This window comes from Empidonax traillii, unplaced genomic scaffold (assembly GCF_003031625.1).
Source record: "Empidonax traillii isolate 1590-97213 ecotype Southwest subspecies unplaced genomic scaffold, ASM303162v1 scaffold94:size1391941, whole genome shotgun sequence".
NCBI lineage: Eukaryota > Metazoa > Chordata > Aves > Passeriformes > Tyrannidae > Empidonax > Empidonax traillii.
Window position 1 is genome coordinate 998,307 of NW_020955287.1, and position 13,645 is coordinate 1,011,951.

The 13,645-nt window shown below is 37.8% G+C and overlaps 1 protein-coding gene and 1 long non-coding RNA gene across 4 annotated transcripts in view; one reads left to right on the forward strand and one right to left on the reverse strand.

Moving 5' to 3' along the window:
* Positions 1 to 13,645, forward strand: part of MIB1 (mindbomb E3 ubiquitin protein ligase 1) — a 73,511-nt gene that overhangs the window by 33,584 nt on the left and 26,282 nt on the right. For all 3 annotated transcript variants that reach the window (XM_027881769.1, XM_027881770.1, XM_027881768.1), the window contains exon 12: positions 1,338 to 1,489. In XM_027881769.1, the coding sequence (XP_027737570.1) occupies positions 1,338 to 1,489 (152 nt within the window). The remainder of the gene's footprint in view (positions 1 to 1,337; positions 1,490 to 13,645) is intronic.
* LOC114056512 lies at positions 9,290 to 13,069 on the reverse strand. Its single transcript, XR_003571018.1, has 3 exons — positions 12,392 to 13,069; positions 12,095 to 12,288; positions 9,290 to 10,781 (listed from the first exon to the last, which is right to left on the reverse strand). It is a non-coding gene; the product is annotated as an uncharacterized LOC114056512 (long non-coding RNA).

The window sequence follows — 13,645 nt, forward strand, 5'->3', positions numbered from 1 at the left end:
CTGCATCCCGCTGCAGTAGTAAAACTAATGAGAACGGGTAAGTTTGAAGAGGTTTACCTCAGAAAAAAAAAAAAAAAAGGTATAATAGCCTGGGCAAATACAGATAGATATGCACTAATAACACATTACTTCCTTGTTTAGCCAAGTCCACAAGCAGAGATTTTTTTTGAAGCTGTAAATGCACATAAAAGAATATGAACAAAAACTTTCTTGAAATTAGTGAATATAGTGATTGCTTTTTACCTGACTCTTTAGGTGCTGTCTTGATCTTGCTGAAGTTGAGCTTTATGTCCATCCAGACTTTATTTAGTATTTATTGAACAGTAGATATAATAAGGAATCTGATGTGCTGAGGTCACTGCATATCACTTAATGATGTATGGGTAGTCAGAGTGGATTTTCCTGACTTTAAATTATAGAATTTTGCTTGCATTGGAAAATTCAGTAGAATGTTGCTATGGTGCTCCATCTGGAAAATATAATTGTCATTGAAAAGACTAGACTTTCAGATTCTAGGTGTGTGCTGAGGAACTGTGATGTGCAAATGTGAGTAGATGATTGATTTGGTTGATGAGAGCACAGGGGATTCAGACTGAGGCATGACTGGAATTTATGTGGCCAGCATTCTACTACTCCAGCCAATTCACTGTTAGTCTGTAAACAGTAAATTCAGGAAATATGATCAATTAAACAAAATAAGAGATACGAAGCTACACAACTTAGTTTTGGCAAACTGGTTCACAGTGGTTCAAGTATTTCCATATTCTGGCACTTTTTCTTTGGCAGTTTTTTATTCTCACTGTAAAGATTTGTTTCGTACTAGTGTATTGCTAAAATGTTCCGTTTCTGTGTTAGTCAGTTTGCGGCTGACTCAGTGTTGGTGACACAAGACTTCCTTACTTATATGGTGTGAGAATGTTACTGGAAGCATAAATATAGAGATTTTTCCCATATATTCATTTAAGCTTATTTGCAGCCATGTCTTCTCACTGTTAGTCTACGGCATAAATTGTAATATGGGCATCAACTGTATCTGGATATGAGGCATAGAGAAGTCGATATCTACACCAGAGTGCTTAGTACTATTGGATGGAAAATGTAGTTTTGGCCATAGTGTAACTGTAGGATTTTGGAGCCCAAGGTAGGGTTACCCACTGAGGCATTTGCAAAACTAGAGCAAGACGAGAAAGAGCTTGCTCTGAACTCCGCAGTACAACAACACTTTCAGGTCTTGAAGAGCTGGTTCGTGTTTGTGTAGTCTGTTTTCCTAGTGATATTTTAGCATTTTTTAAATGTGGATGCATGCAAAAATTGATGCCAATTATTTCTGGCTTTAGGATTCTGAAGGTGACACTCCACTTCATGATGCAATAAGTAAAAAGCGTGATGACATCCTGGCTGTACTGTTGGAAGCTGGAGCAGATGTTACTATCACCAACAACAATGGGTTTAATGCTCTTCACCATGCTGCCCTAAGAGGAAACCCTAGGTAAAGATTTCTTTTTAAAGATTATTCTTTATCATTTGTAAAAGGAAACCAAGTGCACAGGAAGATAGAACAGTGGTATTCTTTCAAACCATCTTTACATCTGCATGTAATTGTATTTCTTAAATGTTAATGTTACTTAGCTGTGCATCTTTTTAATACTTGGATGCCGTTACCAGAATGAAGCTACTATTCTGCTCAGTTTAATGCTATATTCAGGTAACTCCAAATTCCTGGGGAATTTCCTGTCATGGCTGTAAAATTCGGCCAATAAAAGTTTTGGTAAGTTACGAAGTAAGATCTTAAAGATGGAATCTTGAGATAGGATTTATAAAAATGTTTCCCTTCTTGAACATTAGAATTGGCAAAGGGATTTGAGTTTTCTAGGACTATTTTTGTTTTCAATAATTATTAAGCATACCACACAGTTATAAAGTGATCTGGGGATTGTTGCATTAAATGATACTTGTCAGTATAAGAAAGAGTTAATTATATTTTCTTAGAAGTACATATAGAAGGAAGTTCCTGTTTTAGCTTTTATATAGCAGCTCAACTGAAAAAGTGCGGTTTAAGGCATAGTTTGTTTTATGCTAGCTGCATGCTATATGTCTACATTCAATCTTCAGTTAGGGTGGCGTTAAAAAACTATTGCATAGATAGAACTTAGTGGAATAGTTGTGTTGCTGGTTTGTCATAGCTTTATTCTTTTTTATTTTTTCCTGGTGACTTTTCCCATACCAACCGCATCTTGCTAGTAAGCTAAGACTCCATTGTTAGGCGAGTCTGGGACTTAACAACCACTTCATTGAAATGCTAAATAATCTCGGCACACCAGCTAAATTTCGTAAGGGAAACTCCATCCTCTTTGTATCCACATTGGGGGAGGGGAGAGCTCAGGTTTTTTTCCTCTAGGGGTGGGACTTTGACTCTTGCACTGACTCGGGGAGTGGTGTGGGGAGGAAGAGCTCTGGGTTCATTTTTTGGAACGGGTCATTGGTTTCTTCGAGCCCCAAGGGAAGTCCCGGTGTCACCTCTGCCCACTGCCCGTACGGCTCCTGGGAGCTGCTGAGGACCAAAGGAGCTCTCGTTCTTCCTCTGGTCTCCCTGCTTTTTTTCTCTGGATGGACCGGCACCTCACCCCCGTCCCTTGCCAGCTGCCCCCTCCACAGCCCCGGGCCCTGCGTGCACTGCCTGGCTCTGGCGCTGTCTGCGGAGGGGCTTCCAACCACCCCCACTCGGGGATACAGCAAGATAGTCCTTGGCGGGGGTAAGCGGGGGGCTTACCTTGGGGTCTCAGACCGGCTGCTGCGACCGAGACCCGCCCTTTGCCGTGTGGGCTGCTCTGGAGGTCGGCCAAGCGCTCGCTGGGCTTTACCAAAGCGCTCTGCCCCCGACCCGCCCCTCCTGGAGGCGCAACAGCGCCCCCTGGTGGCCCTGCGGCACCGCAGCGCCCCCCCCCCCCCCCTGCGGCGCCCCCTGCTGGGGGCGGCTGTAACTGCACCGAGGGGCCGGGGGCGCGTCATCGTTTTGGGCAACTTTTGGCCACGGAGCTGGTGCTTGTTCTGTTGCCTTACACACATACACATATATGTATTTTTAGTAAAGAGCTGTTGCTTTCTCTTCCGCACCTTTTTGGCCGGAGCCTCTTAATTTCAGAGTTATAATTACTCAGAAGGAGGAGTTGGGTTTTTTTTTTCTCCTATCCTTCCCTCCTTAGCGAATGTCTCTGTCTCATTAAAGTGAAGCATGACTGCTTATTACACAGTGGATAAATAGTATTTTTCGAAGCTGTCATTTTAGCAAGACTTCAATAATAATTTATCATATGGTGATGGAGGATTCAGTATAGTTTGCACAAAAAGAAATGTATGTGTTTACTTTTTTACTACTAAATTTTACTTCTCAGTTGAGTGAAGTTGGGCAAATAAAGCTGTAAATTAGTATAAATTCCACCCATATTAGTGTATGGGATTAAACTCTGGGTTAGTCTCTTAGAACATTACTATCAAGACTGATAGTTAAGAAGTATAAATATTTATATATGTATATGGAATGGAATTGCACTTCCCAAAGTAGAAATAGTGGTTGGAAGTGTTGATAGAATCAAGAAATGTGTTTACCACTTTCTACAGTACTGATAAAGGGTCTTCAGGAGAACATGGTCAAGGTCCAGGTGAATAGAGCTTACTTTTGGCATTCAAAAGACAATTTTTTCAAGTCTGACTTGGTAACTTTTTCCCTTAATGTGAGTTCTTCATATTTACATAACAGCATTAGCCAGGAGCATTGTTCTGTTACTTCGGGAGGGTATTTTTTCTTAGTTTTTTTTTGTGCAGTGCTTTTCCTCAGCTCTTGTGGTAGTTGGTTTGTGTGACCACGATCCAACATGAGGTGCAGGGAGATTGCATGGGAAAAAATGTTCTTTGTAGGCATGAAAGTTTTTCTGTGAGTGAATGTTTTAGGAGTGGCCAACTGCTCCTTCGATGGAGGAATCCAAATTGTAGTTCCCACTGAGTCAGTTTGATGGTTGGTAGAATGTGAGGCATAGTGCAGTTTTCCCCAGAATCTTCTCTCCTTTAGAAAAGTTTTTATTTGGAAGTATAGGAAAATATTTCCAGTATTAGTGATTTGTACTGTGTGTAGGTTCCCCCCCCATACATAGGGTTTCACTTGATATTTGATATTCTTTTTTTTGTTGCAGTTCCATCTGAGCGTTTCTGAAAGCATGCAGAAAGAGAATGTTGTACACATTGTACACAATGTGCTAGGTCACAGAAGTAGTAGTTTCGTGTAAAATACGTAATGCTCACAGTGTCAGACATCAGCCTGGGAAGAAATGTATGAAAATGAAACCAAAAGAAATATATTTTGATTCCTCTCCTGCAGCAAAAAATAATTGTAAGGTTTTAATTGGTTTAGGAGTGGAGTTTTATATTCTTCAAGACTTTAGTGACACTTGTTAGTTTCATTGTTGATTCTGTAGTTCTGCCACTCACCTGTTTCTGAATGAAGGTTTTATATTTGCCCGTTTTCCTAATCTGATGCAGAACAATGGCTGTTACTCATCTGTTAAATGCACTAAGCACAAGCTGTTTAAAACACTGTTAAAAATAACCCCCTGGACTTCAGCTTGTAGCTGCTATGGATCACAAACAGTACATAATAATTTCTGCTTGAAATCTTACTTCAGGACCTATTTTTCCTAATCTAAGCTTTCCTGCTCCACCTAAACTGGAGTTTTTGTGGCTTCTGAATGTGGTACTTTGTATAGATACAGTGCACTAAATTCCCCATATATTCAAATATATGAAGATATTACATTATTGTCTCTGTTATTTTATAAAAGTTAAACATATATTCATATATGTATATAAATGTGTATGCATTTGTGTGCATATCTATAATTCCAAAACTTCAATGCTTGCTATATATGCAAGTATTGATAAAGTCCACATCCATCTTCCTTTTTAATGATAATAAAATAAATGCATATTTTAAGTGCATGGATACCACAATGAAATTAAATATATTTCTATAGTATTTTTTACAGTTTATGTCAAACAAGTATTTGGAACCAATTTCATTTTCAGTGCAAAACCGCTTCTTGCCTGAATTCTGACCTTTGTGAACAGTAGGATATAGATGTCCAAGGAAAAAACCCCACACAAATTGTGCTCAGAAGAATATTCCAAAGTTTTTCTTTTTTCATATCAAACCAAATATATTCTATGCTAAACATTTGAATATTTGGTAAATATTGTAAGAAGGATAGCAGTTTATGTCAAATAGGTTAGATTTTACTCAGCACTTAATCTTCCATGACAGTTTGGCAGTGTTTTCCAGAAGTCAAGGTATAGTGTATTTTGGAGAGCATGCTATTCTTGCTAGAATATTTCTCCTTTTTGTATTTTCCTTCTTTTCGTACCTCATGAATTGGTACGGAAGCATCTGTTTTTTATGCTACTGTATAAGGTTGAAATGTAGAATAAATGTTACTTTGTGTTGTAGGTAGCTTTAAACTTGTGCATGAGAGAGAGAGCTGAAAAGAAATTTTAAACTAAGTGTGGGGAAGTTAAACTCTTATTTAATACGTGGTTTCTTGTTCATGATTTTTAACTGAGTCAGTCATATTAAAAGTGCATTTACTTTGTATTTCTTTCACAGTACTGTGAACCTAAAAACTTGGCAGACTTTGCCTCTTCAGTGGTAATGACATTTTTTTCAGACAGAAAAAACAATAATAAAATTTGAAAGTACAGTACAGGTTGGATATTTTTACCATGTTATCATCTCTTGCTTATGTTTGATCTATTCGCATACCTGTGACTTCAGATTTTTGAGCTGAAGACATGACTGTGAAGTGTAGGCGTATTTTATATCCATTGCCCCAGTTAGTTTTAGATTTGCATTGTATCTTGTGAGGAGAGCTTTATTCACTCTGCAGCTCGGATCTTAAATAGAGGCTGCTCTTAGCTGACCTGACTTCACACACATGTACAATCAGTTCTCAGAGCAATAAATTCTGCTAGACTTTAAACTGAAAAATTAAAATCCTGGAGTAAGACGCAGATCTCATGTATTGCTCTCCAATAGCAAGGAGTATCTCATCTTTATGTTCATAAACCGACGAGTAGGAGATTGTGGTTTAAAACAGAATTGTGAGTTTTCCCTATGGTCTTCTAACTATTTAGGAAATCCTTACTTGTTTTTAGATTTGCAGATGGTTTGAACGGGTTGGCAGTGCAATTTCCAACTGTAGCGATTTAATTGAGAGGTGGGGTTTCTCACCTCTGCTTAGTGTTAATGAGTGTCTCCAGGACTCACATGCTGTGTTGCCATAGAGGTCCTCGAAGAGACAAGTTGTGAGGTAACGAGAGTTGTACAGTTATTTTCTAAACCAGTCAAAACGGGTTTTTTGCTTTTATATTTGCAGTTCTGACAGTAAGTTAAACTTATCTGAAACTGAGTGCAAAAACCTCTTATTTAAGTACTATATTAGAAATTGCTTTGAAAGAATGTTCAAGTTGGTTTGGAGAAAGAATATAGCCTCCATGAGCAGACCTATAATTAGATGGCAGATTAGCCTGTAGCTGCTGAGGTCAGTGACAAATTTATTATCTTTAAATAGTAAATAATGTGCCCGACATGTACAAGATGGCAAATACAGTTCCTGCCCTGTGGAGTTTCCTCCCTCGTGCAGTTAAAAAAGGCGGGGGGAGTGGAAGGAAAAGAGGGGTGCCCATAAAATAGATCTGCCCTATCAGGACTGTTCATGATTGTTTCATTTTGATGGGTTTTTTTGTTTGGTGTTTTTCTGGTCAGTTTTGCTGCAAAGGGCACCAGAGGAAAAATTCAAGAGACAATAAATCATTGGAAAATGTGTTTATTTCACTGCTTGCCTATCTTCTTGATAAATGTTTTAAGAGATGAATTTTCACTGAATGGAAACATAATATTAAACACCAGCAGCTATTTATTTACAAATACAGACTTGAAATATTGGAATACAGAATTTGCCACACTCCTTGTTACCTTCTGTCTTCAGGCTGCCTAGCATAGTTGAACTGAACTGCAGCAGGGACTACATAATTATTCTGAGCAGGCTTCGTGTCCAGTTTTAAAAAATATGAGAAATCCTGTAGTGATCAATGCATAGCTACAGCTGGTTGAAGGGGACCAAATCCATTGAAGAGGTGATTTGGTTCCATTTTACCAGCTTTAGCAAAGCATTGGAGTGCAGGGAGCTTATAATTCAGTAACACGTTTTTAGGCACATGAACAGTTCACAGAGAACATGTGGCTTTCTTCTGTGTTACACAATTTGTTGTCAATGCAAATTTTTAACTCTTTCACTAATTTGGAGATGGCAAAATGAAAAGCTGTATACCAGAAAGGCCTGAATAGATTTGTTCCGTCCTTGAATATTTTCTTGAGGATCTTTGGACGAGTCTCAAATCAAATTAAAGTTACAGTTTTAACTTTTTCCTGTCTGCAGTAATGAAATTTTAGATTAGATTAGATTAGATTAGAAAGTGAAGTCTTAAAATTTCTAATCATGTAGAGTTCCCTTACTACTTTATGTTAAACTTCACTAGGGAAGAAGGTTTCAGTTTTCCCCCACACTCCCCCCCATTCATTTTTTGGCAGGTTCCCTTTTGCAGCTGCTTTTAGGCTGTAGTTGGTTAGCACAAGTATAAATGTCAAGTGCTTTCAATTCCATTGCTATATCTCTGGTTAGTATTAACTTTTTAGGAATGATTATATAATATAGCAGGATATATTCTTTTTTTCTTTTTTTACTCTAATAGTATATGTAAAAAAGCTCAATGCCAGAAAAATACAGCTTTTAAAGAACTATCTGATGCTGCATCTGATTCCTTCTAAATTGAGGTCCCTAATACATTTGTGAGTGCTCACATAGCTTTTTTCCCCCGTCATATATTGAATTCTTCCTGAGCTACAATGGAAAGTAGGGGACAACCTTAGTTCAAACCATTCACTAGTAATGACTGTGTCAAGGATAGTCTACATCTGTTTGTTGCGTAGTCTGATGCTGGTGAGAAGATTTATGTAAATATATTCCCAACACCATGTATCCTAATAGAAACATAGCAGGTGTGTCACTTGGACTTAAGCATCAAGATGGCTATAAAATGAGTTTCTATTTTTACCAGTTATAGAGGAACTGTTTTACAGATACAGCTGCTCAAGTGCACTTTTGGATGGCAATACAGTTTCATGTACTGGCCATATCGGGACAAAAAACGGCCGTGGAAAAAAAGCCGTGTAGCATTTGATAATGTCAGCATCTGTTATCCCTGTCAGTCACACAGTTGAAATGTTTGAGTTACAACTGTGTCAGCAGATGCCCAAAGTTCAACGTGTGCTCAGTTAAAATTGAACAGCTGATCTAAGTGATGGATGTGACATTTTAGAGTGACTGGATATGTATTCTTAGAGATATGCTAACATGAACTAGCAGGAAGCAATGTCAACATATAATTTTAACTTCTGTATCACTCTGAACTGTCATTTTGTTTCGGCATAGCAGTGCAGTGTTATACAAGAAAGAACACAGTATGACAAATAGTTACCAAACCCCTTTCAAAATAAATTTAAGCTGTTAAAAAAAAATGCTCTCATTATATAGTGGAAGCCAAATCAATTGGTGCTGAGCACACAAACTCTTTAGGAAAAGTACTAAACGCGTAGCAATTAACCCCTCAATGAAGCTGCTAGTAATACCAAATTGCTTCTGTGATCGTAATCAAGTTCAGTAGCATTGCTCTATTCAGAAAAGCTACTGGTTCCCAATAAAAAACAGGTTTTAATTTAGATGTTAAGATAACTGTAGCTTTCATGTCAAAATATCTGCTTGTAAGAGCAATAGCTTTAAAACACATATTGATATTTTGCTTTCTTAAGCAGATAAGGTAGTCATACAGATAAGATAATGTTTCTTCTTGTATTTAGGTTAGTATGTAATTTCAAGTGTTAAAAATATCAGGCTATATATATTATTAGCTATTTGAGAATTATGTGAGTATTTAAAAATAATTTCTCCGTCTAAAAATTATACATTGCCTTTATTTATTTTTCTTGTTTGTTTTGGTTTGTGGGGTTTTGTTTTTTTTTCCTTCCAGACATTTAAGTAAGCAAAGGAGTACAGTTAGAATCTTTAATCTGGGCCAAATGTGCCTACGTATCGTGGACATATCCTGTTTAATAACTGCTTTTAGAAGGTTGCTGTCGTGAATAGGAACAGCTGGATTGACGAACAGGGAGTTCTTTCCTTGTGTTTTGCCCTTGTTCCTGAATTTGATGTTGAGTGTCTTTACTTAGGGATAGTATGCACCCGTATGTTTTAATTAATACCGCTTTTAGAACTTGAAACAGATGCTGAACTATTTCTGATGTAGTTCTTAAAATTTTCTGGATGCTATGAAGTCATATTTTCAAGGCCAGTTTTCTTAAATTTGAATTTAAAATAAATACAGCTTATTTGAAAATAGTGTTTAAGAAAACTTACCTTTGAGGTTGTAGTTGTCATTTGTGTTTTCATTTAGGAATCTATCAATAGCTTTAATCCGCTGACTAGCAACTGTGACCTAGAAATCTCTGTATTGTCACTTTCTGTGCTAAACCTGACACTGCACTTTGTATCGAAGAGCTCAGTGAGCATAATAAGTGCTGATTTGGAGAAAATTCTAACTTAAGTCTTATTGAATTGCAGAAGTTATTAAACTCAGTTATTTTGGCAATTATTTTCTCTAAATCACAGCTGTAATTTCTTAGCTGTTAATACTTGTCTCAGTTGCAACCTGTGGAGTAAATATTCTATGGTAGATGCAAATTTAGGTACTACCATCTGAAATACACAGAACAGGCTGTAATTACTAGAACAGTGGCTTGTTTTTGATGAGATACATTTTGATAATCAGTCTTTTAAGTTTACTTTAGGATCTATTAAGTGAGGAGTACTGGTAATAAGTTAGGCAGCTATGCTGCAGTCTTAATTGGTGCATTTCAAGATTACATTTCCAGCCTTGTTTTGAATTCTGTTTGCAACTAATATTCTGCTTATCAGCTGTTAACAATTCTTCCTAGCCACTTTTATAGTCACTTAATGTTTTGTGATTTGTTACTAACAAGTATGGGTTATTTTGGCAATACCAGCTGAGCCTTAGCAGGCCAATTTGTCACATGAATGTCATTCAAACAAGAGGGAAACCTGTTTCTTCCAGCAGCTGTTTAGTTTCCTCTTACTGGTCGTTCCTTGCCTGCCAAAAATACATACTTCTTTACATTCCATAGCATTGTATGTTCATATGGGTACATAAAGAAGTATGTGCTCTGAGCAGGTACACACAGAGTTGCTTGTCTGCCTGTCAGATGAACCTGAAAAGTATTTTGCTGAATTCTGTTGCTGTCATTAGGTAAAACTCGGGATGACAATTCTTTGGAAGAACTATGCTATGATTAACTGATGATAGAAAATAAACTTACTATGCTAACTGAATTTTGCAATGCAATTTACCTGCATAGTGTCTTAAAGCTGGTTATAGTTCATTATTTTGGGATGGCATTGGTGTCAGAAGTGCTTTTCCATATTTTTTCAGTCTCTTGCTGTTTGTTCTAAGTAATCATGTTTAAGTGGAGAGGAGCTGAATGGCTGGTAGCTTTGCAGTGTCTTTTCTTGGAATTTTTAGTTGTAGTCCAGTGTAAAAATCTTCAGCTTCCTCCCAGGTCTTCTAGCAGATTTTCATGCTGGGATACTGTTTGCCTCTTCAGTGTCCTGAAGGGAAGCATAGACTTGTCTAAAATGGCAGTTGTAAAACTTCTTTTCTTACCCCAAATCCCACTTTCATGCTTTTTGCATCCCATCCGGTATTCTGCAAACTCTTTGCAGGTTTGTACTTAGTTACACTGTATTTCAGAGTGGTTTAAAAAAACAAAACAAAACAAACAAAAACCAAACACAAAAGCACATGTCACCGTTGATCCTGCTTATCATAAAGATGATGACATTGAATTAAGAAAACAACCTCTAACTGCTGTGACAGGATTTGGATTGTTAGGCCAAAGGTCACATGTGAAAGTTAATACCTATTCAACACTTCTGCAAGCAGTTTTTCTTGTTTTTTAAAACTGGCACTCACCTGCTTCAGTCAAAGTCTCGTCCACACTTTACATATTTATGACAAGTAAAAAAATTAACCCCAAACAAACAACTAAAAGAAACAAACTCCAAGTTTCATAAGGTTCTGTGCGACTTGTTTTGGAATGGTAGTTAAATATTTGATGTACAGTATGGCTTTCACTTTGAAGGGATTGTCGGATACAGCTCATAGTTGCTTAATTTGTATTTCAGGAGCTGATTGGGGTTACAGTGAAGAGTAAGCTTTGTCTTTACAGCATTAGAAGGTAAACTTGAAATAAGCTTAAGAATTAGTTACTGTAATAGTCGTAAGGAAAGCTGAGAGCAGAGGAAGTAAGAATTTCTGCGGCTCATGACAAAAACCTAGTGCAGCTGATAGAGAGCAAATCAGAGTGTAGCAGTAGCTAGCACAGTACTACAAGGAGAATCAGCAATGCAGCATTAGAATCACAGCAGTCACATTCTAGTTTTTAAGTAGGTTGTTTTCATGTACATCTGAGATAAAGCACCTTGAAAATTTTGCTTAGACCTATTTGAGAACTCAGCATTGCACTACCACACTGTTTATTAGGTTTTCTTTTTAAAGTTGGTAATTTTTTTAGTTGTGCATAGGAAGATAATATATTTCACTGAAATGAACAACCAGTTAATGGCATTGCAGTTTATTAGTTTATCTTCTTTAAAATGAATTCTGCCTACCAAGCAAGTTGGGGTTTGTTTCTTTTTTTTCTTTTTTGCTATGAAATTTGGACTAACGTTGTTTTCTTTCAACCTCCTCTTTACACTACAAATGCTTGGTACTTTAACACACTCAAAATTAAGCTGTTCCCTGAGTAGAGGGATTAATACAACAATAAAAAAAACATTCTAGTAAATAAGATACACATGCAGAAAGTCATAGGCATCCTTTAAACGTGCAGAATAATGCAGGTCTCCTGATGTTCTGTTACCTGTAAGCTTAGTATCATGCAGCATTTGCAGTTGGAAGAGAGGTAATGACCTAGAGACACATCAGCAGCAGCCATCTCATCCTGAGTGCTCTCTCACTCTATTCGCTGAATCAGCTCTTCGTTACATGGGAGGGGGAGGCAAGGGGGGGCGAATGTCGGTGCATACAGTACCTCACCACCTTAAATAGATAAAACTTAAAAGGAAAAAAAAAAAAGGCATGAAGATGGGTGCCTAATTGGCACCTTCTGCCTTTGTTTGAATGCTAAAATATGGATGATGTTGTATAGAAATTATACCTTATGTCTGCTGGACTGAGAGTTAAGACTCCAAGGATAGATGCTAGGAAGCCAAGGGAAGGTGAACTTAGCCCACTGTCAGATGAAAATAATCACAGCCAAGAAGAAAAATAAAAACCCAACAGAAGACCAAAACCAAGCCCCCAAAAGTTGGAGTTGCTTCCAAAAGAAAAAATAAAAAAAGGCACCAAAAAAATAGCGATCGTTTCCCCCCTCCCCCGGCAAATATTGGTTTCTTCTAGTTCCTTAGATATTGCACTGCATCTTTTCTTGCTTGAGGTTATGTTTCCAGGCTTAACTGTAGGCAGGTCTGTGTTGAAGCTACTTTCCATCTTCAGAGGTCAAGTCTGCTAGCGAGGTCAGGGCTCCCGCAGACACACTACAGAAGACACTAACCGTATTTCCCACTTAGAGGGCACGAGCAAAACTGTTACGGCTTTATAGGCAGCTAAGCATTTGAAACATGCACTCCCAGGCAAACAGGCTCTCTTGTGCCTCTCTCTTCCCTGACCATATTTAGTCAACCATTGCAAAAAATAGTCTCTCAGCTGTCGATTGTCGATCCGGCAGCAAAGGGAGCCTCTATCCAGCTCTCTGCCTATTGATTGTGCAGCCTGCACTTCCACCGCCGCTTAGCCATTTGTCCCCAGGTTTTTTTAGCACTGCCAAATAAAGCTCTCTCTCGTGTTTCCAGTTAGATTTCCCAGGTTTTCACTGAGCTTGCGCTGCTACTAGTAAACCCTGATGAGGCTGTCACTATACTTAGAAACAGGGGTGGGGGGGGAGGAGAGGAAGAGGGGGGGGGGAATAAAAAGGCAGCCCTGCTAGTAACAAGGCAAGGACTTCATGCAGATATAGAACAATAAATATCCTGTGCTGCCACTGCAGATTGTGTAACCTGGTTTCTTGATCAGTGAAAAATGCCGTGACTAACAACATGTCGATTAACTCGAGGTCTGAGCGGCCTCAATCTAAGTTTTCAGATGGAAATCATACAGTTATTTTTATAAATAAGAAGTCGGTGTCCATTTGTAGCCCTTAATTTCCGTATTCAAATCAAGTTAGAAATTATTTGAGAAAAACTTTAATTAGTAAATTCTCATATCATTACAAGTCATTTTGTTAAATAATTCCATAGTATATTGTTTACAATGCTTATCCATAGAATTACTTCTAAAGAAAGTAAATGCACGTGTAAATTAGGTGCTACTTTCTTTGAAGAAACTGAAATATTTTAGAAGAAAAGAATTTAAA